General features: G+C 51.2%; 4 protein-coding genes across 4 annotated transcripts in view; 3 read left to right on the forward strand and 1 right to left on the reverse strand.

The window, feature by feature from the left end:
- Window positions 1–3518, forward strand: part of LOC118790698 (cohesin subunit SA-1) — a 20023-nt gene extending 16505 nt beyond the window's left edge. Inside the window, exons 27-31 of the mRNA XM_036547690.1 lie at window positions 328–479; window positions 1214–1364; window positions 2271–2363; window positions 3146–3251; window positions 3471–3518. Of these exons, the coding sequence (XP_036403583.1) occupies window positions 328–479; window positions 1214–1364; window positions 2271–2363; window positions 3146–3251; window positions 3471–3518 (550 nt within the window). The remainder of the gene's footprint in view (window positions 1–327; window positions 480–1213; window positions 1365–2270; window positions 2364–3145; window positions 3252–3470) is intronic.
- A 1186-nt stretch (window positions 3519–4704) lies between these two features.
- On the forward strand, window positions 4705–15926 carry mcm7 (minichromosome maintenance complex component 7). The gene is made up of 15 exons (XM_036548656.1): window positions 4705–4735; window positions 8920–8999; window positions 9457–9621; window positions 9815–9939; window positions 10147–10327; window positions 10470–10607; window positions 10890–11039; window positions 11286–11400; window positions 11535–11666; window positions 11929–12012; window positions 12359–12570; window positions 12848–13113; window positions 13353–13521; window positions 14939–15048; window positions 15356–15926. The coding sequence occupies exons 1-15, from the start codon at window positions 4705–4707 to the stop codon at window positions 15579–15581; spliced, it is 2184 nt and encodes a 727-aa protein (XP_036404549.1). The 3' UTR covers window positions 15582–15926.
- Window positions 15927–18831: 2905 nt separating this feature from the next.
- On the forward strand, window positions 18832–21045 carry LOC118790699 (formin-like protein 5). The gene is made up of 3 exons (XM_036547691.1): window positions 18832–18953; window positions 19893–20037; window positions 20338–21045. The coding sequence occupies exons 1-3, from the start codon at window positions 18832–18834 to the stop codon at window positions 21043–21045; spliced, it is 975 nt and encodes a 324-aa protein (XP_036403584.1).
- A 2041-nt stretch (window positions 21046–23086) lies between these two features.
- On the reverse strand, window positions 23087–27105 carry LOC118791459 (COP9 signalosome complex subunit 6). Its single transcript, XM_036548824.1, has 10 exons — window positions 27048–27105; window positions 25897–26022; window positions 25560–25691; window positions 25324–25412; window positions 25148–25210; window positions 24860–24907; window positions 24419–24533; window positions 24043–24135; window positions 23668–23768; window positions 23087–23227 (listed from the first exon to the last, which is right to left on the reverse strand). Exons 1-10 carry the CDS (start codon window positions 27088–27090, stop codon window positions 23087–23089), a joined length of 951 nt encoding a protein of 316 aa, XP_036404717.1. The 5' UTR covers window positions 27091–27105.
- Between the last annotated feature and the right edge of the window lie 94 nt (window positions 27106–27199).

Below are 27199 nucleotides of genomic sequence, written 5' to 3' on the forward strand. Positions count from 1 at the left end.
CGATCTGGCAAACAACACAGAGACAAGCAGGGTAGATATAGGGCTGGGCTGATTAGGAGATGGGAAGCAGGTGTGCAGGCAGGCGGGTGGAGACAACCAGGTGGGCGGAGACAGGGCGGAGAGCGGGGCAGGGCTAGAACTCAAGGAAAACAAAGGCACATGGACAGGGAAAAACAAAAACACAACAGCTAGGGGGCGGGAGCCCTGACAGATATACACACACACACAAGCACGCATGCACGCACACACACACTGATACACACTCTCACACACACACTCCCCCTTGGAAGTGCAGTGTTTGTCTCTGCAGCAGTTTCTCTCCCTCAGGTTGGGCTTCCTGAAGCGCATGCACCCCACGCCCCCTCCAGCCTGGCCCTCCCTCACCATGTACCGCCGCTCCCTGCAGGGAGGAGCCCGTGAGAAGGAGGAGGGGGCTGCGGACACCCCCCTCCCCAAACGCAGGAGGACGGTCACAGAGGGTGAGAAGCCGAGGACATGGCGCATTCAGGACGAGGTCAGAGGCCTGCCCTGTCAAACGAGCTCCCCCTCACCTCTCCTCTCCTCTCCCCCCTCTCCTTTCCTCTCCCCTCCCCCCCTCTCCTCTCCTCTCCTCTCCCCTCCTCTCCTCTCCTCTCCTCTCCCCCCCCTCTCCTCTCCTCTCCCCCCCCTCTCCCCTCCTCTCCTCTCCTCTCCTCTCCCCTCCTCTCCTCTCCTCTCCTCTCCTCTCCTCTCCTCTCCTCTCCTCTCTTCTCCTCTCCCCTCCTCTCCCCTCCTCTCCTCTCCTCTCCTCTCCTCTCCTCTCCTCTCCTCTCCTCTCCCCTCCTCTCCCCTCCTCTCCTCTCCTCTCCCCTCCTCACCTCTCCTCTCCTCTCCCCCCTCTCCTCTCCTCTCGTCTCGTCTCCTCTCCCCTCCTCTCCTCTCCTCTCCTCTCTTCTCCGCTCCTCTCCCCTCTCCTCTCCTCTCCTCTCCCCCCCCTCTCCTCTCCTCTCCCCCCCCTCTCCCCTCCTCTCCTCTCCTCTCCTCTCCCCTCCTCTCCTCTCCTCTCCTCTCCTCTCCTCTCCTCTCCCCTCCTCTCCTCTCCTCTCCTCTCTTCTCCTCTCCCCTCCTCTCCTCTCCTCTCCCCTCCTCTCCCCTCCTCTCCTCTCCCCTCCTCTCCCCTCCTCTCCTCTCCTCTCCTCTCCTCTCCTCTACCCTCCCTGCTCTGCTTGTTCAGGCTCCAGCTTGGCAGACAGGGCCTCGCTGGATGGCAGCAGTCTGCCCAGCCAGCTGCCCACCCCCCCTCTCACCTCCACCCTGCTGCGGCGCAGGTCCGAGCCACAGCGGGACACGTCTGACCCCCGCTCTGAGGACGACTTCACCGACAGGTACACACACTCATAAACACTGTCAACACACACACGCACTCATAAACACCGTCAATACACACACACACACATTCTGGTCATCTGCCCTCATAATCACTGTCAACGCACAGACACACACGCACACACACTCTACACACTGCCCTCATAAACACTGTCAACACACACACACAGACACACACACGCACACACACACTCTACACACTGCCCTCATAAACACTGTCAACACACACACACAGACACACACACGCACGCACACACTCTACACACTGCAAGGAACACACTCACTGTGAACGCACACACACACTCTACACACTGCAAGGAACACACTCTCTGTGAACGCACACACACATACACGCTGATAGACATGTACATATGCACACAAACATATGCTGGTAGGAGGTAGTTAATGTGTAGTAAGGAGAGATATTATTCAGCTGTATAAATGGGCGACATTGTAACTGATGTAAGTCGCTCTGGGTAAGAGTGTCTGCTAAATGCCAATAATGTAATGTAATATGGCAGAAAAGGGAGAATTAATGTGGCTTCTTATGCAGCCATTTTTCATGAATGGCTCCAGCATGAAGTCAGTGTTTTCCTTTCTGCTGCTGTTTCAGGGCAATCATGGAGCTTGCAGCAGTCTGCACACACACAGCAGTCTGTACACACACAGCAGTCTGCACACACACACACACAGCAGTCTGCACACACACAGCAGTCTGCACACACACACACACATACAGCAGTCTGTACACACACAGCAGTCTGCACACACAGACACACAGCGGTTTATCTCTCTCCGAGTACAAGTCTTAGGAGCTTTCTCCTGTGCATGATGTTATGACACTGATAAAATAAGACAGGGAAAATTCGGGAGAACTGTCTGACCATAGCTGTCTCCACCCCCAGTCTGCTGAGTCGTCGGAAGGGCCGTCAATCAACTCTACGACACACACCCAGCCCCTCCCCCACACACAGTGACCTGGACTCCCACCTCAACCTGTGCGTTTCCCCCTCTGTGTGTGTGTGTGTGTGTGTGTGTGTGTGTGAGTGTGTGTGTGTGTGAGAGTGTGTGTGTGTGTGTGAGTGTGTGTGTGAGTGTGTGAGTGAGTTTGAGTGTGTGTGTGAGTGTGTGTGAGTGAGTGTGTGTGTGTGTGTCTGTGTGAGTGTGAGTGTGTATGTATGTGTGAGTGAGTGAGTGTGTGTGAGTGTGAGTGTGAGTGTGTGTGTGTGTGTGTGAGTGAGTGTGTGTGTGTGTCTGTGTGAGTGTGTATGTATGTGTGAGTGAGTGAGTGAGTGAGTGTGTGTGTGTGTGTGAGTGAGTGTGTGTGAGTGTGTGTGTGAGTGTGTAAGTGAGTTTGAGTGTGTGTGTGTGTGTGAGTGTGTGTGTGTGTCTGTGTGAGTGTGTGTGTGTGTGTGTGAGTGTGTGTGTGAGTTTGAGTGTGTGTGTGAGAGTGTGTGTGAGAGTGTGTGAGTGTGTGTGTGTGAGAGTGTGTGTGAGAGTGTGTGTGTGAGTGTGAGAGTGTGTGTATGTGTGTGTGTGTGTGTGTGAGTGTGAGTGAGTGTGTGTGTGAGTGTGTGATGGTAAAATCAGGCTAAATGAACCTTACATTGATTTGCTTGAGTACAAACAAATCAAAAGGCTTTCATTTACAGAGCTAAATTATGATTGGTTAAGATATGTGAGACATTGACGGCATGTTGTAACTCCACCCATGTCTATGGTCGGGGTGTTTGTGAAGCAGGTTTTACAGAATGTCTCTAACACCACATTTCTGTCTCAGGCTTACACTGATTGAAGAGGATGAGGAAGAGGAGGAAGAGGGAGAAGAGCCAGAGATCGAAGACTTTCAGAGTGAGGGTTCTGATGAGGAGACGCGTGTGACTCTGGTGAGACGTCTCTCTGTGTGTCAGTGTGGAGGGATGATGAGAACTCAGTCCCGCCCTCGTGTGTGTGATTGACACCTGGTCCTCTCGTTTTTTCCCTGCATCTCTCTGTACTCCCTCTGCCTGTACTTGTCCTTCAGCGACAGGAGCCAAACAGCAGAATTTACACTCGGTCCCTGAGTTTATAGCCCCTTCCTCTCTGTCATCTCTCCTTCCCCTCAGCCCTCCACCCGGAACTCCACCAGCTACCTGGAGGGGCTGTTTGAATGAGCAGCTGTGGGACGCTGTGAAAGGCTCCGCCTGCAGGCCTGCTGGAGCTCCAAACACCGGGTCCCCTAAATGCACAGCCCAGGGCCGTTCCTGCACCTGCTACTGCCGTTCCTCTCCACATTATTACGGATGGGCACATGAAACAGCATTTCCCCTGACAGCGTTCCTTTTGTTGTGATGGTTATCCATGTTGATAGACGTGAGAGCTGTGGTTTTTTGTTGTTTGAGTTCTTCTCCATCTTGAGGCTATTGATGATGTTCGGTTGGGATCATTTCTGACCACGGATTTTGATGGGGATGGATACACATTCTCACTGAAGGTGTGCAATTTCACTGTGGATGCTTGGATATAGAGATTTCCCTTAGTCTGACTACTGTTCTTGAAATAGCAACACTGATGTTCTCTCTTGTTTGTTTTTCACATGTAACTGTTTGAAATATTTAATTTAATCATCAATAAAATCTTTTCTGAAAGGAGTTCATTGCTCTGCCTGTTTTAACAGGGATTGAGCAAAAATATCATCCTCATGTATGGTGGGTTTCAACCCCAAGGTAGTTGCTGTTGTTACCAACTCTGTAGAATATTCATTTCTTCTTGAGGTCTCAGCAGTTTTTGCCAGTTCAAATGGCAATTTGTGATGTCAAGAAATCAGTTTGCACGTGTTACAACTGAATTATTACCTGTTGCAAATGCATTACAAACAATTCACCGGTCAGTGACTAGGTTTCCTTCATCTATGTTATTACTGATGAAATCTGCAAACATCTTTTCCGTTCAGGTAGACAGTGTGGAGCGCTGAGGACAGGCGTAGCAGGACAGTATTTTGATTAGGTTTGTGATGGGAGAATGACACACGGGTGTCGCCGCTGCAGTACACGCCACCGCCAGGGGTGGCGCTCGCGAGCAGCGACTGGCCGGTGTGACCACGTGACCACCCCTCCACGGCGGCTTTCGCGCCACTACCAGGCCCCTCCTCCAGCTGCGCAGGCGGCGGTTGTGATTGGCGGAGAAGCGAGGCGAACTCGCGCCAGTTTTCGCAGCGGGGTTTGTGGCCGCGGAGAGCAGGACGGACGCAGCGCATCGGAACCGCTTCCGAAAAGAGTTTAAACTCGCATAAACACAACACACTCCGCTCAATTCAGCGCTCCGGCTCTTCGTTCTGTTGGATATTTAAGGAAGGAAAGCATGCCTCCGAAGGACTACTTGGCTGAAAAGGGTATGATGCGTTTTTCATGTCTCCGATATCGCTGGGGTTTTCCTCGGCTGGACCCCGGCGTTACCTTGCAGATAACCCTTACACACCATGTAGTGTAAAGTGCATGCAATTAAAGCGGATTATTCTAAATTGCAGTGATCATTCCAATCTGCCGAATCGGTGTGTTTGGTACCGTGACTTTGTTCGTGTGGAACATTCACTTATCATTAGCCAACAGCTAGGCTGCAACTTTCTTGCTAACTGGTTAGCTCCCTTGTGTGCGACAGTTTGACGTTAATAGTTTAACTATATTCGAGTAGCCGATTGTGAGATTAAGTGTCGTCGCTACTTATTTCGGAGCTGATGTAGCTGTTTAATTAAAGTCCCCCCCATATCTGAAAGTTGTTTGCCAAGTAAGCGATCCATTACCGAGAATGTAAATGCTTAGCTAGCAACTTTGCTGGCTTTCTAAAATGCATCACGATACATAATCAAGACGCAAACAACTGGTTCAGACTGAAGCATTTTTCGGTTAGGCTCTCCACCAAACACCACTTTCGCGGTGTACCTTAAAGCTCGAAGCAATAGGGGATTTACTTGCAAGCGAGTTAAGTTTTACTGAGTTTTAATGCTGCCGCATTGTTGAGTAGGACCGTGGCCTGCGTGACCCGGATGAAACTCGGAGACAAAGAGTTACGCGCGGCGCGCACATGGTTCCAGGGGAGGGGCGAACCTTTAAACCGCACCGGCTTGCGTGAACAGATGGCCAGGTTTGGATGCTAGCTGACTGCCGCAACCGCAGAGCTAGTTTATGTGGTCGATGGTATTGTGAAGTGCAGTTTAAGCGGCTGCTTCGCTCAGTAAAGGAGTGTTAGTGCATTTCCATCCCGGATCCGTCCATTTGAAACCGTTGTGGTTACATCTCTCTCGGCTCAGGCAAGCTCCCAACAAGTGTGGCTAGCAAGCCATTGTCAAGCCTCTGCCGCCCTTCCAGTAACTCTGCCCCAGAAGTCCCTGCTGGCGTACGGTTTGAACAATGACGGAGAGTAATTGCACGGACTGTCGTTTCTGCTGTCGAGTTGGTCACTTTTTGGCATGAGGAGGCGCTTGATTTCAAATCGCATGTCCGAAATTAAAATACCTCGGTGTCGACTTAATCTGCTCCGATATGATCAGTCCCGAATGTCGCTTTGCGTGTATGTATGAATGCCAGCGCGGTTGCCATCGTAGCAGCAACTTTCCGATTGTTTGATCTGCAGCCACATTCCTTGTTGTTTTAAACAGTTCTGATCTAACCATGGCTGAAACGCCGGCAAGCGTCATTTCTTGATGTCCCTTAATAATCTTGCTCAGTTCTGTTCTGCTTTGACGGCGGCACACTCAAAGCCGTCAGCGTCGGAGAGGTCTCAGCCAGTTTATAATATAGAGTGCAACTGGACGTTTACACCATCTGTTTGGGATACGCTGAGGGGATTTTAGCAGCAGAGCGGCCAATATAAATTGCAACAATTTCGGTTTAGGTGAAGTTCAGTTGAGCTGGTCATTTAAAGGGGGTTAGCGGTGTCAAACGGGAAGCCGTACGTCCACACGTGACCAGAACGTGCGTAAGCCCCGGATCTGTATGTTGTTTGGCTGCGGTTGTAGATATGGTAAAGATATTTATCAGTAAATCACAGTGAAGATCGTGATCTGCTTGCGTGAGGAATGGAGGGGGGAGGGGGTACGTCACAAACATGGCCACATCCGCCATAAGCGCAGGGTAGCCTTTAAGATTATTGTATTCTTCAGGTACCCCATTTGCATTTTTAAACTTAAATCTGCGTTTGCGGTGCCTGAACTCATCGGGTTCAGATAGGGGAAGTCGTTGAACTGCGCTGAGTGGCGCTCATGTGGGCAGGGTCTATGTGGCGAGCGGAGGGATACCGGAAGCCCCGCGGGGTGCTGCGGCGCAGGAGCCATGTGCTTCTTTGTTTACAAAAACAGCGCTGACTGCGGAATCGGGTGAGGAAGGTGAGGAAAGCGACGTGTGTTGGGGGGTGAGGAGGGGTGATGGAGACCTGTGTTAATATGCCGCGAAAGCAGTGGCGGAGTCGGCTGTCCCGCAGTGGTGATGCCCCTGTTTTCGCAGGAATAAGAGGCAGTGGGCTCACTGTTTACTCATCCTGCAAAACAAGGCTAGAGATGTGATGCTTCGTGCTTCTGCTCGGAAACGGTCGGTTATTTCCACCCAAAATATTTTACCTTGTCGTCATGCAAGTATTACCTGTTCAAATGTTGAATTTTAGTTTAAATCACGGTTTCTGGGTGGAAATGATGTTGACCTGAGAGAATGCGTTAAAGCGGGCGAGCGGAGTTAGCGTTTACCTAACAAAGGGGCTGTTGTGATAAGGGGGCATTGTTTTCAGCCTGCTCCGTCCTGTCATTTCCTGCAGACCTGGAGCCTTCGATTGCCTGCTGCGTTACTGTTTTCCGGGCTGTCACCTAATCAGTTGAGGGAAGGTTTCCTTTAATTTAACCCCCTTCTCTTCGGGTTTTTTATTGTATTTGTGTGGAGTTTTGTTGACCCCCTCCCTTATCCCCCCGAAACTGAAAGTGAAATGTTGAGTCGCTGAAGAGCTCACTTGTGCCTTGAACGCGAGTTTTAACACGCCAGTATTGTTATACTACCAATAACATTTGCAACGACACCATTTCGCCTCACATTTTCAATCCGTGCCTGATCAGAACCATCCAGGTAAATTTCACTTTTATGAACTGGGAAGGGGCACCGTTATTTTTCGTGAAACAGTCGTTAGTGTGCCTACCTGAAAGTTAATTGATTCGCCACCTTCCGTGGGTGCTGTGGGTTTATTAGCCCGGTCACGTGACGTGGGGTTTGTTTGTACACAGATCGCGGTTCGCTGCGCGGAATCAAACTGCGGTGCTCACCGCGATCCTTCCAGTCCCTATCGGCTGCCTCCAGACACAGACCAGCGGTTCTGTGTGTTTTGGAGCTGATGGAAAGCCATCATGAGTGCGTGGAATGAAAAGGCTGGAAAATTAAAAGAATGAGGTCGAAGCGTGCGGTTTGGATCGCAACCCCGTTGCCTTATCGATCGGCTGATGACCTGCTACCCTTTGTTTAACCCAAAATGGACTCGGCGGTTTATGTAATGAGTCTTGTTTGTGTTGCGACTCACCCTATTTATAACCACCCTGTTGGCCAGTGATTTGAAGGGACAATCACTTATTAGATTAAAGGATTAAATTGTTCCAGCTACTACATTGTTTTTCTTGTTGCCTCTCTTGTTAGGTCGTTGTTGGGGCTGTTCACTTTGAGTACATGCATAGATGGGTAATTGGACTATAACATTGTTATCAAACCATCGGAACAGTAACTTGTGTCTCTTTAATGTACAGTAATATCCAGTCAGTATTGCATAAAGTGCACTTTAGAAAATGTGAGTGGATTGCACTGTCACTGGTTGTACTTGACTGTTTTTGTGTAGCTTTTTGCACTGTGATTGTAATTACTACTCATGTACTGTTTATCATTACTGTGTGTTTAACTAATCGCTGCTCAGGAACGTTTTTGTGAGGTCAGTGGATTGTCCTGACTGGAAGCGGCAGCGTTAGCATGAGATGGAAGTGTGGAACATGTGGTCGCTAATCCATTACTTGAATCTGCACTCAGATTGTTAATTTGCAAAGAAAGGACAGAGTGTTCTCTCAGCCTCAGAGCTCTGCATACAGAAACAGAGATGATGATTCAGGTCACTGGCTGTGAGTGTGTATGCAGGTCTCGCTGCAACGAGTCACCATTTCCACAGAAGGATCTGGAGGTGTGTACAGGGCAGGGTGGATCAGAGAGGCATTCAGTCTGAATACTCCACAGAGCGTTCAGATGTTAAATGAATCAGAATGCACATGTCTGAATCGCCATGGATGCCAGCGTTTGTTTTCCTGCGTTTTCTGCACATCCTCCGTCCACAGGGTGTCGCCCATGGCAACAGTCATGTAGGATTATCCCGGCTACCTGGCCCTCGGTTTGATACTGGCACCAGTGTGGGTGAACAGCAGTGCTGTCCGATGGTATTTCCGGTCCTTTCTTTCCGGTTATTTCTTTGATTCTCATGTTGTCCAGATGGGTGTACTGGCTGTTCCTTGCCTTGTGCTCTGTTCTTGTTTTTGTCTGCCAGCTCCTTAATTTTTTTTTCCCCCCACAGAGAAGTGTAAGAAGTTCCTTCAGGAGTTCTACTCTGAGGATGAATCAGGGAAGAAGGTGTTCAAATATGGAGCCCAGCTGGTGAGTGCGATTGTTACACATCAGGCCCTGTAGTCACGAGGTGGTGAACATTGGGAACTCCTGCTCTGTAGCTGTTCAAAGTATGTTGAATGTAAGCTGTTTTAATTAGGTCGCAAGCCCAGTGAAGGTGTTAAGTGTCTGTCATGGAGACACAGAGTAATTACTAGCATGCAGCTTGACCATCTGTTAAGTGGTGCACAGTGAATTGTTACATGATCATTTTGGATTTGTAGTGATTTATTGTTAACCAGCCAGCTTTTGCTGTCTAACAAATGGAACTGAAGTGTTGTCTGAATGTCACTAAGTTTGTTGGTGTAGATGTGTTGCCGGTGTTTATACGGGAGTCAAAGTATAGCAGACAGTCCTGTAAAAGCTGAGTCTGGCTGTATGGGAAACTGCATACACACCTCATGCTGCTGTGGGGTGCTGAACATGTCCGCCCCCCCCCCCCGGACAGGTGCTGCTGGCCCACAGGGAGCAGGTGGCCCTGGTGGTGGACTTGGATGACGTGGGAGAGGAGGACCCTGAGCTGGTGGAGAGCATCTGTGAAAACGCGAAGCGCTACACTGGCCTGTTCGCCGACGCCGTGCACGAGCTGCTGCCAGAGTACCGGGAGAGAGAGGTCCGCGTCGCCGACACCTGCACTGTCAGCTCAGCCTGTTGTGAGACATGCATGTGGACGTATACGTACATGGCCACATGCCGAGCGTATGCTCGTGGTTGTGTGTGATTATGCCTCTGTGTGCACATGTGCATGCGTGCGTGTGCATACACGTGCCCGTGAGCGTGACTAACGGCTGGTGTGGCTGTAGCAGATGGTGACGAAGGACTCGCTGGACGTGTACATCGAGCACCGGCTGATGATGGAGCAGAGAGGTCGTGACCCCAGTGACACCCGTGACCCCCGGAACCAGTACCCGGCTGAGCTGATGAGGAGATTGTAAGTGGCCCGCTCTGGGGGGCGGGGTGGGGATTGGGGAGGGGCTGCAGGGCTGTGTCTGGGGGCAGGTCGGTCAGAAGGCTGTGAAACACACCGTCAGGGTGTCATGTGCTGTGAGCTTTGAGCAGGAAGTGCTGATGGCTCTGTCCCAGCCCCTCTGTGATTGAATTTGGCTCACCCTGACCCCCTGTCTCTCCCCCCCCCCAGCGAGGTGTACTTCCGCCCCCCGAGCACAGCCAAGCCGCGGGTGGTGCGGGACATCAAGGCGGACAGCATTGGCCACCTGGTGACCGTGCGGGGAATAGTCACCCGAGCCACAGAGGTGAAGCCCATGATGGCCGTGGCCACCTACACTTGTGACCAGTGCGGTGCGGAGACCTACCAGCCGGTGAGCAAGTTGGCGGGGCGTTCTCGGGACTCCGTGCGTTGTGTGGTACTGTGGGGGCGAGTGGGTGGGGCGTTCTCGGGACTCCGTGCGGTGTGTGGTACTGTGGGGGTGTGGGTGCGCTGACCTCTCCCTCTCTCTGCAGATACAATCTCCCACCTTCATGCCCCTCATCATGTGTCCCAGTCAGGAGTGCGTCACCAACAAGTCAGGGGGCCGGCTGTACCTGCAGACCCGCGGCTCAAAGTTCATCAAATTCCAGGAGCTGCGCATTCAGGAACATGTAAGAAGCGTGCGCGTGCGCGTGGTGAAATGTATGATGGGAGAGCTCAGCCTCAGTGAGTGGCAGCCCCTGCTGCTGCTGTGTCAGTATCTGCATGTGCTGGAGATCAGACCCGCTTCCCGTGATGGTGAGGGCAGCGCTGTACCACAGTGATCAGCAGCAGGGTCACAGCTCCCATTCCCTGCTGAGGCACTGCTGCTGTACCCCTGGGTAAGGTGACCTCAGTAAATATTCGGCTGTGTAAATGGATAAAACTGTAACGTCCCCCGTCCCTTCCCACAGAGTGACCAGGTGCCCGTGGGGAACATCCCTCGCAGCATGACGATATACGCCCGGGGCGAGAACACACGAGTGGCCCAGCCGGGCGACCACGTCAGCGTTTCGGGTGTGTTCCTGCCGCTCCTGCGCACTGGCTTCAGACAAGCCGTACAGGTGAGTGCCGGACACCCGCAACCTGTCGGGGAGGTGACACTCCCCCACCACCACCACCACGGTTCGCTGCTGCAGGTTTGAGATGCCTGATCTTTAGTTGGTGCTTATGTTGTAACAGCAACAGGAGTAAATGCTTAACACCATAATGCCGTAAAGGTGAAAAAGCCCTGTCCACTGGACTTGGTGTCACAGCTGTGTGTGTGTGTGTCCGTGCGCATGCCCCCATCTCACCCCCCTCCCCCAAAGGGCCTGCTGTCAGAGACATACCTGGAGGCGCACTGCATCACTCTGATGAATAAGACGGAGGACGATGAGCTGGGGGTGCAGGAGCTGAGTGAGGAGGAGCTGCGGCAGATCACAGGTGCGGGGCAGCATCGTGGGGGGGGGCACAGGAAGGGACGGGGCTCAGCACTGAGGGAGGAGGCGGTCCCTTACTGAAAGAGTCCTTAAAAGGGCTTTGAAATGGAGCTAAATTGAGGGGCTGCTCTCTTGCAGAGGAGGACTTTTATGAGAAGCTGGCGGGCTCCATCGCACCCGAGATCTTCGGCCATGAGGACGTGAAGAAGGCGCTGCTGCTGCTGCTGGTCGGGGGGGTGCAGCAGGCCCCCCGGGGCATGAAGATCAGGGGTAAATACTGCAGTGAAGGGTGGGGGTGATGCCGGGGGTACACACAGGGTGGGTGGGGGCGATGCAGGGGGTACACACAGGGTGGGTGGGGTTAGTACAGGGTGTCCAGACAGGTGCAGTGATAAGCAGGGTTACTTAGATCTCGTCAGGTTGCGGTTAATTAAATCCGTGTATTTGTAAGAAAATATGTTGCTGTTCACACAGATGTGTGACAGAAACCCCTACAGTCTCCACTGTTCCCCAACGCTCTCCCCCCCCACAGGGAACATTAACATCTGCCTGATGGGAGACCCAGGTGTGGCCAAGTCCCAGCTCCTCTCCTACATCGACCGGCTGGCCCCAAGAAGTGAGTGACAGCTCCAGCCTCCTGATCTCAGATCAGTCCCGAGCATTGTCACTGTGCTGTTGCCATGCTGATCTCCGTTTATTTACTGGTCACAGGTCACTGTTTTCAGAGGCTCTAAAGTACTGTATGCCCTCCCACTGTGGTTTAATGCATCCTTTATACCAGCTATTACACCTTTAAAATATCCTTAGCTTTTTTAGTATTAGTGTGATGCATTTAGGCCCACTGGAAAATTGAATTGTAAATGAAAAATTGATATAAAACTTGTCTGGTTTATAATTATACAGCGCTGCTGTCTTGTTGCTCGGTGTCATGACTGATGCAATGCGTGTTTTGCATTTCCCAGGCCAGTACACGACCGGGCGTGGTTCCTCAGGGGTGGGGCTGACCGCGGCGGTCATGCGCGACCCCCTGACGGGGGAGATGACCCTGGAGGGCGGGGCTCTGGTGCTGGCCGACCTGGGCGTGTGCTGCATCGACGAGTTCGACAAGATGGCCGACGCCGACCGCACAGCCATCCACGAGGTCATGGAGCAACAGACCATCTCCATCGCCAAGGTAACGCTCCATCACCAAGGTAACTCCACTGGGTGTGCCTCTTCAGCTCTGTGTCTGGTTGAGTATCTGTAGGAGAAATAAGGTCAAAGGCTTCCCTTGGGAAGCACTGTGGTCTAGTGGCTGAAGAACTGGGCTTACACCAGAAGGCTGCAGGTTCGATGCCCAGGTGGGGCGTTGCTCTGAGAGAGAGAGGAAGGAGTGAGCACTGCGTCCCGGGCCGGCTGTCTGTCACGATCCGCCGCAGGTGAGCTCATCAGCGCTGTCTCCCCTCTGGCAGGCGGGGATAATGACCTCCCTGAACGCCCGCTGCTCCATCCTGGCGGCCGCCAACCCGGCGTACGGCCGCTACAACCCGCGCAAGAGCGTGGAGCAGAACATCCAGCTTCCGGCGGCCCTGCTGTCCCGCTTCGACCTACTGTGGCTGATCCAGGACCGGCCCGACCCGGACGCAGACCTGCGGCTCGCCCAGCACATCACCTACGTCCACCAGCACTGCCGGCAGCCGCCCACTCACTTCACCCCCATCGACATGAAGCTCATGAGGTGAGCGCCCGCACCCCCCGGGGGCGTGGGGGAGGGAGGGGCGTTGTGCTCTGTCACATCTTATAGGATCAGGAATTAAAAATCCTCATTTATTATTGTATAGTTTCATTCATTTTTTATGTTTGGTGGGGAAAGTTGATTTAGACTCAGGGACATGCTTAACATGGTGCTTGCTGCCGCTGAGCTCACAGGCTGGTGTGTGATTGGAGCTTGGTGTGACGTGGCCCCGCCCTCTTTAGGCGCTACATCGCCCTGTGTCAGCGGCGGCAGCCGGTCGTACCCGAGTCTCTGGCCGACTACATCACAGCCGCCTACGTGGAGATGAGGAAGGAGGCCCGGGTCAGCAAGGACACCACCTTCACCTCCGCCCGAACCCTGCTGTCCATCCTGCGTCTCTCTACCGCGCTGGTGAGTGCCCCGCCCCAAACCGAGTCAGAGCCCCGCCCATGTCCTGCTCTGCCCTGACCCCTGACCCCCCAGACGCCTGTCTGTATTTGGGCCCTGGCGTGCGGGTCAGATCGGATGAGCTGTTTCGCCTCTCCTCGAGTTGCTGTGTGTGCCGGAACGCCTGACCGCACAGCGGTGCATCATGGGAAGGCGTTGAGCAGTCCTGCGTGCGCTAAAGTGCTTACAGTGCAGGTAGCGGTGATGTGCAGCCTACCGCAGTGTGAGCACTTCTTTCCCACGCCGGACGCAGTGCTGCAAGGGGAGCATGCGACGAAACGCGGCGCTGGAGCTGCGTCTCTCAGGCCGCCTGGCTGCGTCTCTCAGGCCGCCTGGCTGCGTCTCTCAGGCCGCCTGGCTGCGTCTCTCAGGCCGCCTGGCTGCGTCTCTCAGGCCGCACGGCTGCGTCTCTCAGGCCGCACGGCTGCGTCTCTCAGGCCTCTGTGTGTCCAAAGTGCTGTTTGTGCAGGTAGCATACCCTCTGGCCCTACTGCAAAACCAGCACTTCATGACATCTGGGGAGCACTGCTCTGCCACGTCTCAGCCACCAGGGGGCAGCAGCTGGCCGTGCAGTCTGCATCATCATCAGCCTGCGGTGCTTTACACAGGTAGCCCAGTACGTTTACACTGGTCAGTCTTCACAGGCTATGCTGCACTGCACATCTTTGTCCACTGGGGGGAACCAGACACTGCAAGTGGAGGGCCACTCTTCAGCTCTGTCCTTCAGTCATGAAATCTCTCTTGGTGCGGTGTTGTGCAGTTAGGGCTGTAATTTAGCAGCTCCGTTGTCTGTCCCTCGCCACTGCCTGCCGTTAGCTGAGCGGGGCGCTCTGCATCACCGGGGTGTGCGCCGCGTGTGGACCGTGGCCGGTCGCGGTCAGCTTTGCGGGGTGGGCATTCAGCCTGTGTGAGCCGGAGTCGCTGTGCAAACCCACGCAAAACTGACTGCGGTCGGACCGCCCCCTGTGCCCCCCCGACCCAGTCACGGGCTGGCGGGATAGGACATTTCTGTGATTACGCCTCAGCCAATGGGAAAGATTAGCTGGTGTTGGGAGGCGGAGACTTGGGCAATTGCTGGCAATCCCAGAGGGCATTGCACTTGTCTCGGTCTGACAGTGCCGGCACAGCGCGGCCTCTGGGGCAGACAGGAAGTCACATGACACTAAGATGGACAGTCAGGAAGTCCTTAGATCAGGATGTGAACACCATACTGATATTGTACATGTAATGTTAGGAAATTAGTGCTGGTTTATGGAATTACTGGAATGTTCATATTTAAAACAGGTGAATGGCTTTGGCTGTAAGCGTGTAGGTTCCTGACCTATGACCCCTGACCTGCCTGATGCTTCCTGACCTGCTGTAACCCCTCCCCCCCACACAGGCTCGGCTGAGATTGGTGGATTTGGTGGAGAAGGAGGATGTGAACGAGGCCATGCGCCTCATGGAGATGTCCAAGGACTCTCTGCAGGCTGAAAAATCCAGCACCACCAGGTCAGTGTGACAATGCCACGTCAAACACACACACACGCAAACACACCAGGCACTGTTTCGCTAATTTAGGCTTGATTGAGCTGTTAACTGAATGACAGGATGTTTATTTCAAATTTCATTTTAAATAAGGTTTTTTGTTTTGTTTACAACCTAGCACTTCAGTATGTCCTCTCCTTCCTACTGTGACAGAAACGCATGACTCTGTGTCTCTCACTGCCACCCCACACACACTCCATACAGACACAGGAGATGTTCCTGCCTCTGACCCCTCCACTTCTCCCATTTTCTCCCCTCGCCCCTCCCTCAGGGCCCAGAGACCAGCCGACGTGATCTTCTCCCTCTTGCGAGAGCTGGCGAGCGAGGGTGTGGCCGGGCGGGGTGGGGCCGGGGGCGTGGTGCGAATGGCTGAGGCGGAGCAGAGGTGCGTGTCCCGCGGCTTCACCCCCGCCCAGTTCCAGGCCGCCCTGGACGAGTACGAGGAGCTGAACGTCTGGCAGGTGAACCAGGCGCGCACAAGGATCACCTTCGTCTGAGGGGTGGGGCGGTTGCACCCGAGTCTCAAGGTGCCATTTTAACTTTGGGTTAGGCTAGCGGTATTCGCAGTCGTGTTTCTACAGAAATTACAGCTAAGAGAGGTAATCTGTAAGTACATACTTCAAATGCTTCGTAGCAGTTTTGTACTTTCTTTGTATAAAGTGTGTAGGAATTCCTGAATAAAACCAGGGGGTTGGAGATGCTGAGTTTGTTAAGGGGAGGGGGGGCAGATTGGGGGGCTTTTGTGTGACAATTTCAGTCCCATCAGTACAGTCTCGGTCTCTGAGGGTACGAGCTCTCAGGTCAGACTGCTGGGTGTGGGTTGGGGGAAAGGAGTTTGTATGTGTGGCCTTTGTCCTTTCTTCTGTGCTTAACTTTGGCAATAAAGTCCATATTTTCACTATTTGTGTGTCCTGTTTTCAGATGTGCACTTTGTCCTTTGAAATGGAAAATGACTGTTCTGAGGAAAGGGTTGGGGGTGGGAGGGAAACTCGGGGAAAGTGGGCAGCTGAAGCTGCCTGATCACATGGAGAGGTATCATCGAAGACTTGGACCCAGAATGACTGGTCTCGAGCTTCAGGAAGCTTGATTGGAACCAGGTTTTTTTGTAGTCCATCAGTCTTAAAATGGCTGAGATCTCAGCATCTATAATACCTGGTTGTGTTCAAGGTCCTTCTGTCTTCTGTGACCTGACTGTGTATCCTATGTTGGGACCAAGGCAAGCTTTGAGTCTGGTTTTAATGAATAGTTTTGCCTTGTTTGGTGGGACTGACTCGAGCATCTTTGTCTGATGGGTACCTTGATCCACAGATGACCTGGACAGCTTTGATTACACATTAAATTTCTGCTTGCCCTAAATGGGAGGTGATGTGTGGGAGGGCTGGAGCTTGCCAGCATATCCTGGCAATGATCAGGTCTCAGTTTTTTCATGGTTGCATGAATTCTTAGATTGGGGGAAAATACTTACACACAACACTTCTCAATCACTCGTGAGGTTTGAGATTCACTGTTTGGAAGCAGTCGTACAGGAGAATTGTGACTGTGGTGTTTGGGCTCCAAACTTGGGTCAATTACAGTATTTTTATCCGAACACCCCTCCTTGTGCACAGGGACAAACACGGCCCAGCCAGTAATATGCATTTTCATAACCCCACACTTACACACGTGACCCCGAGCGTGCAGGCATAAACAGCGTCCCGCCATTTCTGGCACGAAGACCATCAAGTTACCCGTTTTGTGTAGCACTTGTCGTGTCTCCTATTGGCCTAATATGTGTTCTTTGTGTTTGTCGTATGCATTTAAATACACAGACCCATGTTTTCGAGCGTGTAATACTACAGTACTTGTTGAAAGTAGTCCACCGTCCGCCATTGTAATTTTTGACTGATGAGCACTATTTTTTCCACCTCTGGTAATTATACCCCGAGCCTTCAGCACGACGCCTATTTATTTTCTTCTTGGGACAAAAGCAAACGGAGATCTGCTTCACCATGGACGTAATGGGTCTCTGCGAGTGCAGGCAGTACATCGCTTCAGGGTGTTGCTTTTTAGGAGAAACTGCTTTCGACGCTTGGCGCAGACCGTGAATCATAGTAATGACACAGGCTGCACTCGAGTGATCTTCGCACGGTGTCCTCAGGGGAAGGGGTTTGCGTGGTGTGTATACAGTCCATTCCTCAGAAGTGCCCTTTAACAATACACACAGTACTGGAATGTTTTTAATAAATATGACTGTCCCATTTCGGGATGAGAGGTAACGGTTGTCTGAAATTGTGGAAAAATATGTGAAGCATTAAGAATATGCAGCACTGACCTTTACGTTTTTATTATTTTTGCTTTATGACATACATGTAGAAACAGACGAAAACAGATGTTTTCGAAAGAAGGTCGCCATGTGTAGGTGTTACTAGAATTTTTGAACGGAAGGGTTGTTATTATATTGGGATAACTACTTCGGAACATGTCTGAAGCATCTGCATTTTTTTATTTGTTAAGCCATTTCCCTTCTCTCTGGACAATTTATTAATTACATAAATCATAGTAAAGGCTATATTTGATGCAGATTTAATGTCTACGACAGTTAAGTTTGATAAGAATACTATTGTGTAGTCCATTCAAACATAAAATTGATTTTTACGTGAGAGAAAACGAGTGCATTGGGTGTTTGTTCCTGTCCTCAGATTTCCGCACCATTTCCTTTTTACAGCGTCTCTCTGTTCTCTGCGGGGCTCTTCCTCTCACATTTTACTGGGAGCTTTCATTAGGGGCTCAGATTTATTGTTTTTCCCCTGAAGTCCGCAGGTATTCGGCCTCTGTAATTAACCCCTGCGGGGCGGGTGCGCGGGTGCGGCGGGTCTGGGGGCGGGCCTTGGCGGGGGTCGACCGGGGTGTTTCAGCCTATGACGCAGAAGCGGCCAGGTGATTGACAGACGGCTCAGTATATAGCTCACCTGCTCCCTTTACCTGATAGCGAAGACGCCGCGAGCGCTGGCAGGTAACGGATACATTTTCTCCTTTTCATTTGTTTCAGACTTTTTATAATTATCGTAGACACGAGGTAAAATACATTTTAAAATGTTTCCTAACTGTATTGGTCAACAGTTCGCCCAGGTCTTGTGATTTCAAATTGAAAACTTTCACACTCAATTGTTTAAAATTGAGATGAATCGATTAAACTGGTACAACTACAACCAAACAAAATTGGAATTCATATTTCATAAACGTATGTTATTTTTATACGTATACGCTTAATCCATACATGGATATTGTATATGGTTTGACATCAATGACCCCATTCCTAAATCATGCAGATGCTGTATTTCTCAGCCTGCTTTTTGAACGGGTACGAACATGACTGAATTTTTAAGAGCTAAAGTAATGTTCAAATGATTTTTCTCTTTTTTATCAAAAAAAAAAATACACAGGAGTGTATCCGTTTTGTCGCACAAAACTACCATGAAACATGTATCTGGTGTGCGCTACGTTATGTATATGTTGAATGTGCGTCTTCTTGCTTTGAACGCTATGTCTGTCTGTCTGTCTGTGTCTGTCTGTCTGTCTGTCTGTCTGCGGGCGATCGGGAAGCAGCAGTAGCCGCTGATGCAGCCTGAGCTGCCACGAGGACGGGGAAGTGTGTGTGTGTGTGTGAGAGAGAGAGAGAGAGAGAGAGTGTGTGTGTGTTTTTCGGTGTGGGGGGTCCTGTTGATTAAAGCCAGGCTGGAGGGAGGGAGAGACAGAAAGCTGTTTTAAATGTGCTCCAGCTTTGTGCTGTTCTTTAATCCATTCAAGATTTCAGTCCATTTGCTTTCAGTGCTAATACTGCTGTGTGTGTCTCTTTCTACATCCATCCTCTCTGTTTCTCTCACTCACGGGTGTCTCGGGCCCTCAATATGTTCATTTATGACATGCTGATGCACACAAATACACACACGCACACACACACACACACACACACACACACACACAACACACACACAAGTGTATATACATTGGACCATGTATGTATATGTGTGTGTGTGTGTGTGTGTGTGTGTGTGTATTAGTATGAACCACATACCTTGCAAGGATAAAACAATACAACTAGGAATCAAACCGGCAGCCTCTGGGTTATGAGACCTGCTACATTCATCAGACAGGGGAGTGGTGGAGTGATTCAGAGCATCAGAACAGTGTCACTGTGCTGTTTAATGAGTAATTAATGACTGAATCCATTCATTCAAATGTGCCGCTCTTCTACCTCTCTGATCATCGGATTGATGGCTTTCAGGTGGACAGAATGAGTTCCCACACATGCCTGTTGGGGGCGCTGTGCTCCCTGCTGCTGCTGCCAGGTGAGTGCCTACACTGATTTTTTGCCTCAGGTTGCTGATGGGGAGAAGCATGTAGAGAGACTGCTGTTGGTGACAGGTGACAATCTGTTAAAGTAAATGACTACTGTCATTTTGTATTAACAGCAGAGGCTGTAGGACAGTAGCAGTCATATTTTAATTGTGTGCCTCTCCCTTCTCTCTCATGTATTTTTTTTTCTGTCAGCTTTACTGGAAGCCACTTCTCTGATGAAGATCATAAAACAGGATGGTAACATACTCTGTCTATTGCCCTCTCTGTCTCTCTCTCGGTCTCTATTTCTCTCTCTCTCTCTCTCTCCCTCTCCCTCTCCTTTTATGGAAGACTCTTTATCTGTATGAAAACCTGTCCAACTGGTATTAATAATCAATGAATCAACCACCACAGATGTGTAGTGCCTTCTGTGTGGTTCATAACAGTGTAGTACTGAATCTCCCCCCCCTCGTAGAACCGCGTGCAGTGAGCAGTATCAGCATCGACCCAGCCCAGGCCAACGGCTTCCTGTCAGCGTCCCGACCCAGACGCAGTGCCGACCCGCGGTGGTACCGCAATAGTCCCGACTTCCAGGCCTACTACCGCTACTACAACAGCATCGGACACGTGGAGGGGGTGAGGAGGGGGAGGTAGGGGGGAGGGAGGAGGAGGGGGGTGGGGGGGTGAGGGTGAGGGTGAGGGGGGAGAGGGTTAGGTTTAGGAAGGGTGAGTGTGACCCTGCAGGGCGGAGTGGGAGCCGTTCACGGGCTGGCGAGACCTCGGATGGTACTCCGATCCGAGGTCTCCCACCTTCAGCTGACATGTTTTCAGCCCCTTTCATGTGATCCTGAGCCAGACTGAAAACAAATGCAAATATGACAGAGCTGTGTCCATATGGCAGTCTGTGGGTCTGAAACCCTCTCCCTCGTGCTGCAGCTGTACGAGATCGACCGGATCAGAATGCTGTACCAGCAGATGCGGAACCTGGAGCACCTGCACGGGCCCGACGCCTCCTTCTACCAGAACAAACTGGGCGTGCTGCCCGTCAAGTGTGACCCGTCCAAGGACAAGAAATGCAAAGCCCCGCCCAGCACCCCGGCCCCGCCACCTCCGCTCTCTCAGGCTGACGTCATCCACCTGTGCAATGTCAGAGACCCGCTGTGCAAGCCCCACATCGTCTACCTGCCCACAGGTGCCATCCCGGTGCTCTGCGACCCCCGCTTCCACCCTGCCTGCAAACCCAAAACAGGGGACGCCGCTGCGGCACCCGCTCCACCTCCACCCCCTCCCAAAAAATCTGCCCCGCCCCCACCTCCCCCACCCCCTCACAAAAAATCTGCCCCGCCCCCGCCCCCACCCCCTCCCCCTGCACCTATCCACTCTTACAAAGGGATGGAGTATGACTGCGACCCATACTGGGACCCCGACTGCCTGATTGACCACCCCCCCAGACCCGTCAAAGGGAAGCCCGCCCCCCCACCGGCCACGCCTGTCCAGGGGGACGAAGAGGAGGCTGGGGAGGAGCCGGCACCCCGGGCTGAGCCAATCAGAAAGGGCAAAAAGCTCAGCACGTATCCCCACTACTACCAGCAGGAGCTGTACGACCCGCGTCGCTTCTCCTACCCTGCACCGGACAGCCCGTGAATGCGGTCCTTCAGCGGCAAGGCCTCGCGGAACTGTGCAGACGTCAGGCGTGCCAGCACCGCTCAGGTCAGGCTCTGAGTGGCTGCGACTCCAGAGGTGGCTCAGATCTCTCTTTAAACCACTCGCACTCTCAGAACCGTACTGGTCCAGTCAGGACCTTCATTCGCCCAGTTCCCCTGAGCAGTTAGTGTCTGGAACCTCCCTGCGGCTCCACGGTCAGACCTGCGTCGCTCCGGCAGCCTCCTGCTAGCTTGTTTCACCTTTTTGGCTGCTTTTGTACTCATCTCCCTGTCAAACTCTTGTGCATTTGAAAAATCTCTTCTAAACGTCCTGCAATGTGCAAAAACGCCATGTTTATGTCCAAGTCAGGGCACCCATAAGAGCCCTGTGTGAGTGAATACACTTTCTCAACACTATACCTTTTATCAGGCTCCCGCTTCCTAGAATATCTTTATCAGTATTCATAACAATAATCACTGTATTATGAACCACTGCATTGAGTATGACAATGATGGTGAAAATGATGACACTGAAATTTAAAAAAAAATTAAATTTTGATGTTTTTGTTGTGTGGTTTGTTGGTGTTGGGCGGGGGGGGGGGGCAGTGTACTTGTATCACTGCATAATGCAGCTGGTATTCCTTTACGCTTGTTCATGTGTGTGTCTGTGAGTTGGGAGCAGGGAGGAAAGGGAGAAGGAGAGATGGGGACAGTGAGAGAGGTATAACCTGAGGGTAGTGTTACATGGTAGGTGGGTAGCGCTGCTTGTCATTATAGCAAAATCATTATAGCAACGTGAGTTAAATATCCAAATAACCGCACTCCTGCTGGAATAACAGCATTCCTGCTGGGCTTGTAACTGCCCCCCCGCCACCTTACCTCTTAGAAAAGCCCTCAGAGGTTGAGTCCAGACCACTTCAAACACTCCAGAAACATCACACATAAGCACATCTCCAGAGCCAACAACAGCAAGCCGATGCAGTGCACAGCCGCCCGAGACAACCTGAAAGCGCCTGCACAGCCACCGAGAGGGGGACAAAGCATGAAACATATCAAACAACCCTGCTAGCTACACCGTCGCTTAATGATTTCAGATGGTAGTTTATGTATTAATGAATACAATATGACAGATGTAGCACAATTAATGCGGCTATGGGTATATTTTTATCAAAATCATTGAGCCAAAGAATATCTAGAAATCTGACTGTTCAGAGTAACAAAAGCATGATTGAAGTCCTCTGTCGTCTCCAAACACAGACATTATTAAAATGAAATCAAAATAAAATTTTCTGAAAAAGTTTATTTTAGGTGTCATTATTAAAAAAAACAATAATAATAATGAGCCAGAAAAACGAAAATTCCAAAATCAGCAGTGTTTCAGGGGCAAGCTGTTCTGTAGCCTGAGCTCGTGGCAGCGCTCCACTGAAACCCACACAGCGACGGGGTCAGCTGGGACCGCTGCGGGGGGAGAGGGATCCCCAAATTCACCCCCCCAAAGCCGACCCCCACCGCAGCTAAGACCATGCACCTCAGCTTACACTGGTTTATACCTGTGGAATCATAACGCCCACTCATGCTTTTCGCTCTGCATGAACAGAGCAAGCTGGTTCACCCATATCATAATTCTAGTTTCAACATTAACATTGCATAATTATCATTTCATGACTGTGGCTAATTTTTTAATCCAGATACGCAGCCTGAGGAGTCAGTGCACTGCAGGCCAAGAGGTCCAAAACAGCAGCAGAAGAGTTTATTTCTACATGAAACAGAGCAGAATCATTCCACCACAAAGGCAACAGACACAGAGCAGAGACTGTGTGTGTGTGTGTGTTACATTGTGTAAAAGTGCTAATTGTATGTGTGTCAATAAGGATGGACAAACGTGTGTATGAGAATGTGAGAATACTGCAAAGCAGTAATATCTGCAATGAGTACAACTCTGCCCCTGCCCCCCGGCCCGCCCCCCCCCCCCCCCGCCCCCCCGCCCCCCCCGCCCCCCCCCCCCCCCCCCCCCCCCGACCCCCCGACCCCCCGACCCCCCCTCAGAAGAACAGCCCCCTCATCCTCCGGCCAATGCCCTGGCGGTCGTACAGGACGTTGAACTTGTTGATGAACTGGTTCATGCTGTTGCAGGTCTTGGTGATGGTGCCCAGGTACGCCATGAGACCCACGTCGTTGCATTGCTGAGGGAAGGAGAGGTGCAGGAGGACCAGTTATCATTCTATTCCGGGACCACAACTCGGACAAAGGCAGGCCAGCAGCAGCGGCAGCTTGCAGGGCTGAGAGCTCCTTTACTGGATTATCACTCAAACTGCTTTCTTGCACAAAAACAGCCATGCCAATTTAAGCAAGGATCACTCAATGTTAGGGGATTCTGCTTTTAAAGAGTTAACTTCCTATGGCATTACCTTTGATACACTTGAAACAATTTATGATTAAAAGAACCAATTTCAGTATACAGTATTCCAGAATACACTGACTTCTGATTTATTGTTATCAACAATTATTTCAATTCAGTTATTTCACATATTTGTTTATTAATGTCTAATTAAATGTTAAAATGGTATTAAATAATGTTACATTTGCGCAGTAAAAGCACGGGGTGAAGGAGGAGGTCACTCACGTCGTAGAAGTCGGTCTTGAATTTGAGCGTGCTCAGAACAGGCAGTCTGTGGCACAGCGCATTGGCCTCCCTCAGGATCTCATGGTTGAAAGGAACCTCACCTGGGAGAGACCATCGCACAGAGGGGGGTGGGAGGAGAGACCATCGCAGAGGAGGGAGGGGTAGGAGAGACCATCACAGAGAGGGGAGGGGGGGCGAGGAAAGCCCATCACAGAGGGGAGGGAGAGGGGGGTGAATGGTAGTGAAAGGAGAGAAGAGGTGGAAAAATAATCGGAGTGAAACAGAGAAAGGGTGAAATCAAGGAGAGAGCCCAAAGACAAGTAAAAAATGTTACAACCCTCCCTCCCCCCTCACGTCTGACCCTTGACCTCTCACCTGCTTCCACGGCCTTGACGTACTCCAGGATGACCTTGACTCTGCTGTGCAGCATTTTAATAGCACTGTGCTGAGCAATGAGGTGCTCGGCCACTGGGGGGGGGGGAGAGGACGAGAGCAGGTGAAAATGATAACACCTTTAAGAGCACACAGTCAGTACAATCAGGTTCACAGTGCAGTTCAAAGGGGGAGTAGGCCATGCACATCAGACTATGCCATTACTAAATAACAAAGCTCTCAAAATTACTTTCATAACTGAGGAGAAAGAGCGGAAGTGTGTTTAATCACACAGTGCAGGCCTGAGGAAGAGCATGCGTTTGGTTCTGTGTGTGGTTCTGCGTGTGACGGCCCGCGAGAGCGATGACATCAGCAGTACCTGTGGAGTTCTCGCCGGTGCCGGTGGCCGTCATGCGCGCCACGTGGTCGACGCCGATACGCTCCGCCTCTTCGGTTGCCAGCGTGTAGGTGAGCTCCGCAAACAGCATGGTCGCCTGGGGGGGGGGGGGGGGGGGGGGGGAGAGGGGGGGTTCAGACCATCCTGAGACATCCTCACCAGCTGCACCCAACTGCAATTTATGTGCTGGGAGATTTATGCTGCAAACATGGCTGCCGTGTATCAGCCATGTGGGGGCTGTGTATTAATGCTAAACGATGCTAAACGATGCTGAAAGTAATCTGAGGGCCCCCTGGCCCATCAGTCTAAACCCCTCAGACATCTTTCTACTTACACTGTACTAACAACAGTACCTACACTATATGCATATGCAACAGATATCTGGGTTAAGAATTACACACACATACACACACACTTCATTACCTCTCCATTGATGATGTCAATGACTGATTCATAGACACTCACTGGCAGCTGAAAGGGAGACAAAGAGAGAGTTTAAAGGAGGAAAGCAGATGTAGTGGGTAAGGCTTGCGGCTCCCTCTCCCTCCGACAGCAGCTCTGGAAACATGGTGCCTCTTTTTCACTGAGCTGCTCCTGCAGTAACAGTCCTGTACCAGCAGAGGGCAGAAACCCAGCAAAGTGGTCACAGCCCTTGAAGTGTGCACACTGCTGCTAACCTCCACAGCAATACAAGTAAAAAAAGAAACTTACATCAGTGTGTTTGGTCATGGGGTTCAGCTTGAGGAACAGGGGGCTCTCAATGATCTCGCACACCTGCAGGTAAAGGTAGAAAAAGAGAGAGGGGAGTGATGACATGCAGCAGTCAAAAACCAAACATCGCTGCCTGCCATGTGTCACTGGATGGTGCTATGACAAGCCCTGCCCACCTGCTTGTGAATGTGGATATCTGATTGGTCAGGAGGGCCGCCCGTTGTGTACCAGCCCAGAAACTCCATATCTTTGAAGACCTGCTTGACTGAGGGAGCACGGCAGAGAGGTGGGGACAATGGGAGAGGTCACAAAAGGTCAGGGTTAATCTTTGTAACTCCAGTTCAGACACACACACTAAAGGCACAGCCATGCATGCTCAGAGACAAACAAGCACAAGTCAAAGTTCACTCACACTGCTCCTCTTTAGTGTAGTAGTACTCCTTGTCTATGTGCGTCCTGTCGTCCACAGTGTGGGAGAGAAGCTCAAAGGAGTTCATCACCTCAATGTTCCTGCCCTCCTGCTTGCCGATCAGAGCTCCAATCACTGCAGAAGAACAATGTGTTACAACACACACACACACACACACACACGGTAGAAACACACATGCATGCACACACACCTGCACAGAACACACATGCACATACACAGTACTTACAAAGAGTACACATGTACATGTAGTCTAGAAACATACACATGCTGCATGCACATGCACCCACAAACACACACACAGGCTGTAGCTGAACAGTACCCTGCATGGGCCGGCCCTCCTGAGACCGAATCCGGATCCAGTGATCTGAGATGTTGAGGATGACGAGGGGGTGCAGAGCCACCGAAACACTCCCTGTCACACCCGACGCCATCACACTGGGGCAGGCTGCCATGGAGGAGGAGAGAGGAGCTCGTCTTGAAATATGAGCAAGGGGTGTCATAACACCGTGAGTAGAGACAGATTCAGAGAGTGCTTCTTCTCTGCACATTAATGTGTGCCCCTTTACAGAAGCTTTCAGGTGTACTGCTAATGCAATTCTACAGTCACCCACGCATTCCACACTACAGGAGTCAACTGCAAAGACCTTGCCGTAAAGTTTTAAGTTATGCTTTGACCTCGTCATTCTTACAAGGGGAATTGCAACCTAATAAGTAACCTAATAGTTATGCCTGTCAACATAAAGCTACAAGCATATTATATGCAACTTAAGTTGGCTACCTCAGCTTAGTTCATTAACCTCCCCGTCTGTGTCTGTTCGAAAACAAACTGCTGCCACAAACCACATGAAAAAGACTCAGCTACCAGCCAGCTAAAACACGCTTTCCGGCTGCCCGATTCTGCAAACAGCAGCTGGTCAGCTCTCGTCTTTCAGCTAGTTATAGAAATAACATTCAACTCCATGCGCCGGTTCGATATGCTCAATATTTTACACAATGCCGTGAAACAATTCAGCAAAAAAGAGTGCCGTACGTGCTATCTAAACACCTTTAATAAAGGCAAACTGCACACAATCCAGCTAACGTTGACAGAGCAATACTGCGATCTGGCTGCTAGCGTTAATGGCTAATGCTGTCAAACCTCTGCACCGCATTTACAGCCAATCCAGGCTTTCATTTTCACTTAATGGCAGATTTATTATAGTAGTTATGCAACTCATTAACACTGCTAAACTACAACAGACCTAAAGACAAGCTTAGTTCGGTCGTTATTATTAAATTGAGTGACACTGAAAAACTACAACTACTAGCTTGGAGGGCTGTGAACCAGCCGAACATAAAACAATCATCGTCCAAATGAATCTTCTTATTATTCATGCTCTTCTTTCAATTTCATAGGGCCCTGGAACAAATACGTTTTTAATTCAGCTGAAAATGAGGGTGAAAATGATTTTATTCGGGAGACAGGCTCACCTGCCCCATCCACCTCCATTCCGCCGCCGTTGCTCGTCGCCATCTTCTCCGGTGCAATGCTGATGCTCCTAGCTGCGCATGTGCAGGGAGGACTGAGTTTCAGGGGCGGGGCGTTCTTGTGCTTAACCAATAGAGGGCAGGCTGCAACTGCG

The sequence above is a fragment of the Megalops cyprinoides genome, chromosome 16 (genome assembly GCF_013368585.1).
Source record: "Megalops cyprinoides isolate fMegCyp1 chromosome 16, fMegCyp1.pri, whole genome shotgun sequence".
Classification (NCBI taxonomy): Eukaryota; Metazoa; Chordata; class Actinopteri; order Elopiformes; family Megalopidae; genus Megalops; species Megalops cyprinoides.

Excerpts from the sequence above, each read along its gene's own strand:
- LOC118791459 (XM_036548824.1), bottom strand. The coding sequence starts at position 27,090 with ATGGCGACGAGCAACGGCGGCGGAATGGAGGTGGATGGGGCAG. Across the intron at positions 25,413-25,559 it reads CTACACTAAAGAGGAGCAGT|TCAAGCAGGTCTTCAAAGAT; the intron begins GTGAGTGAACTT and ends GTGCTCCCTCAG. Across the intron at positions 24,534-24,859 it reads TTGACATCATCAATGGAGAG|GCGACCATGCTGTTTGCGGA; the intron begins GTAATGAAGTGT and ends CCCCCCCCCCAG.
- mcm7 (XM_036548656.1), top strand. The coding sequence starts at position 4,705 with ATGCCTCCGAAGGACTACTTGGCTGAAAAGG. Across the intron at positions 10,328-10,469 it reads GTGCGGAGACCTACCAGCCG|ATACAATCTCCCACCTTCAT; the intron begins GTGAGCAAGTTG and ends CTCTCTCTGCAG. Across the intron at positions 11,401-11,534 it reads GGAGCTGCGGCAGATCACAG|AGGAGGACTTTTATGAGAAG; the intron begins GTGCGGGGCAGC and ends GCTCTCTTGCAG.
- LOC118790699 (XM_036547691.1), top strand. The coding sequence starts at position 18,832 with ATGTGCTCCAGCTTTGTGCTGTTCTTTAATCCATTCAAGATTTCAGTC. Across the intron at positions 18,954-19,892 it reads TCTGTTTCTCTCACTCACGG|CAGTATCAGCATCGACCCAG; the intron begins GTGTCTCGGGCC and ends GCGTGCAGTGAG. Across the intron at positions 20,038-20,337 it reads GCATCGGACACGTGGAGGGG|CTGTACGAGATCGACCGGAT; the intron begins GTGAGGAGGGGG and ends CTCGTGCTGCAG.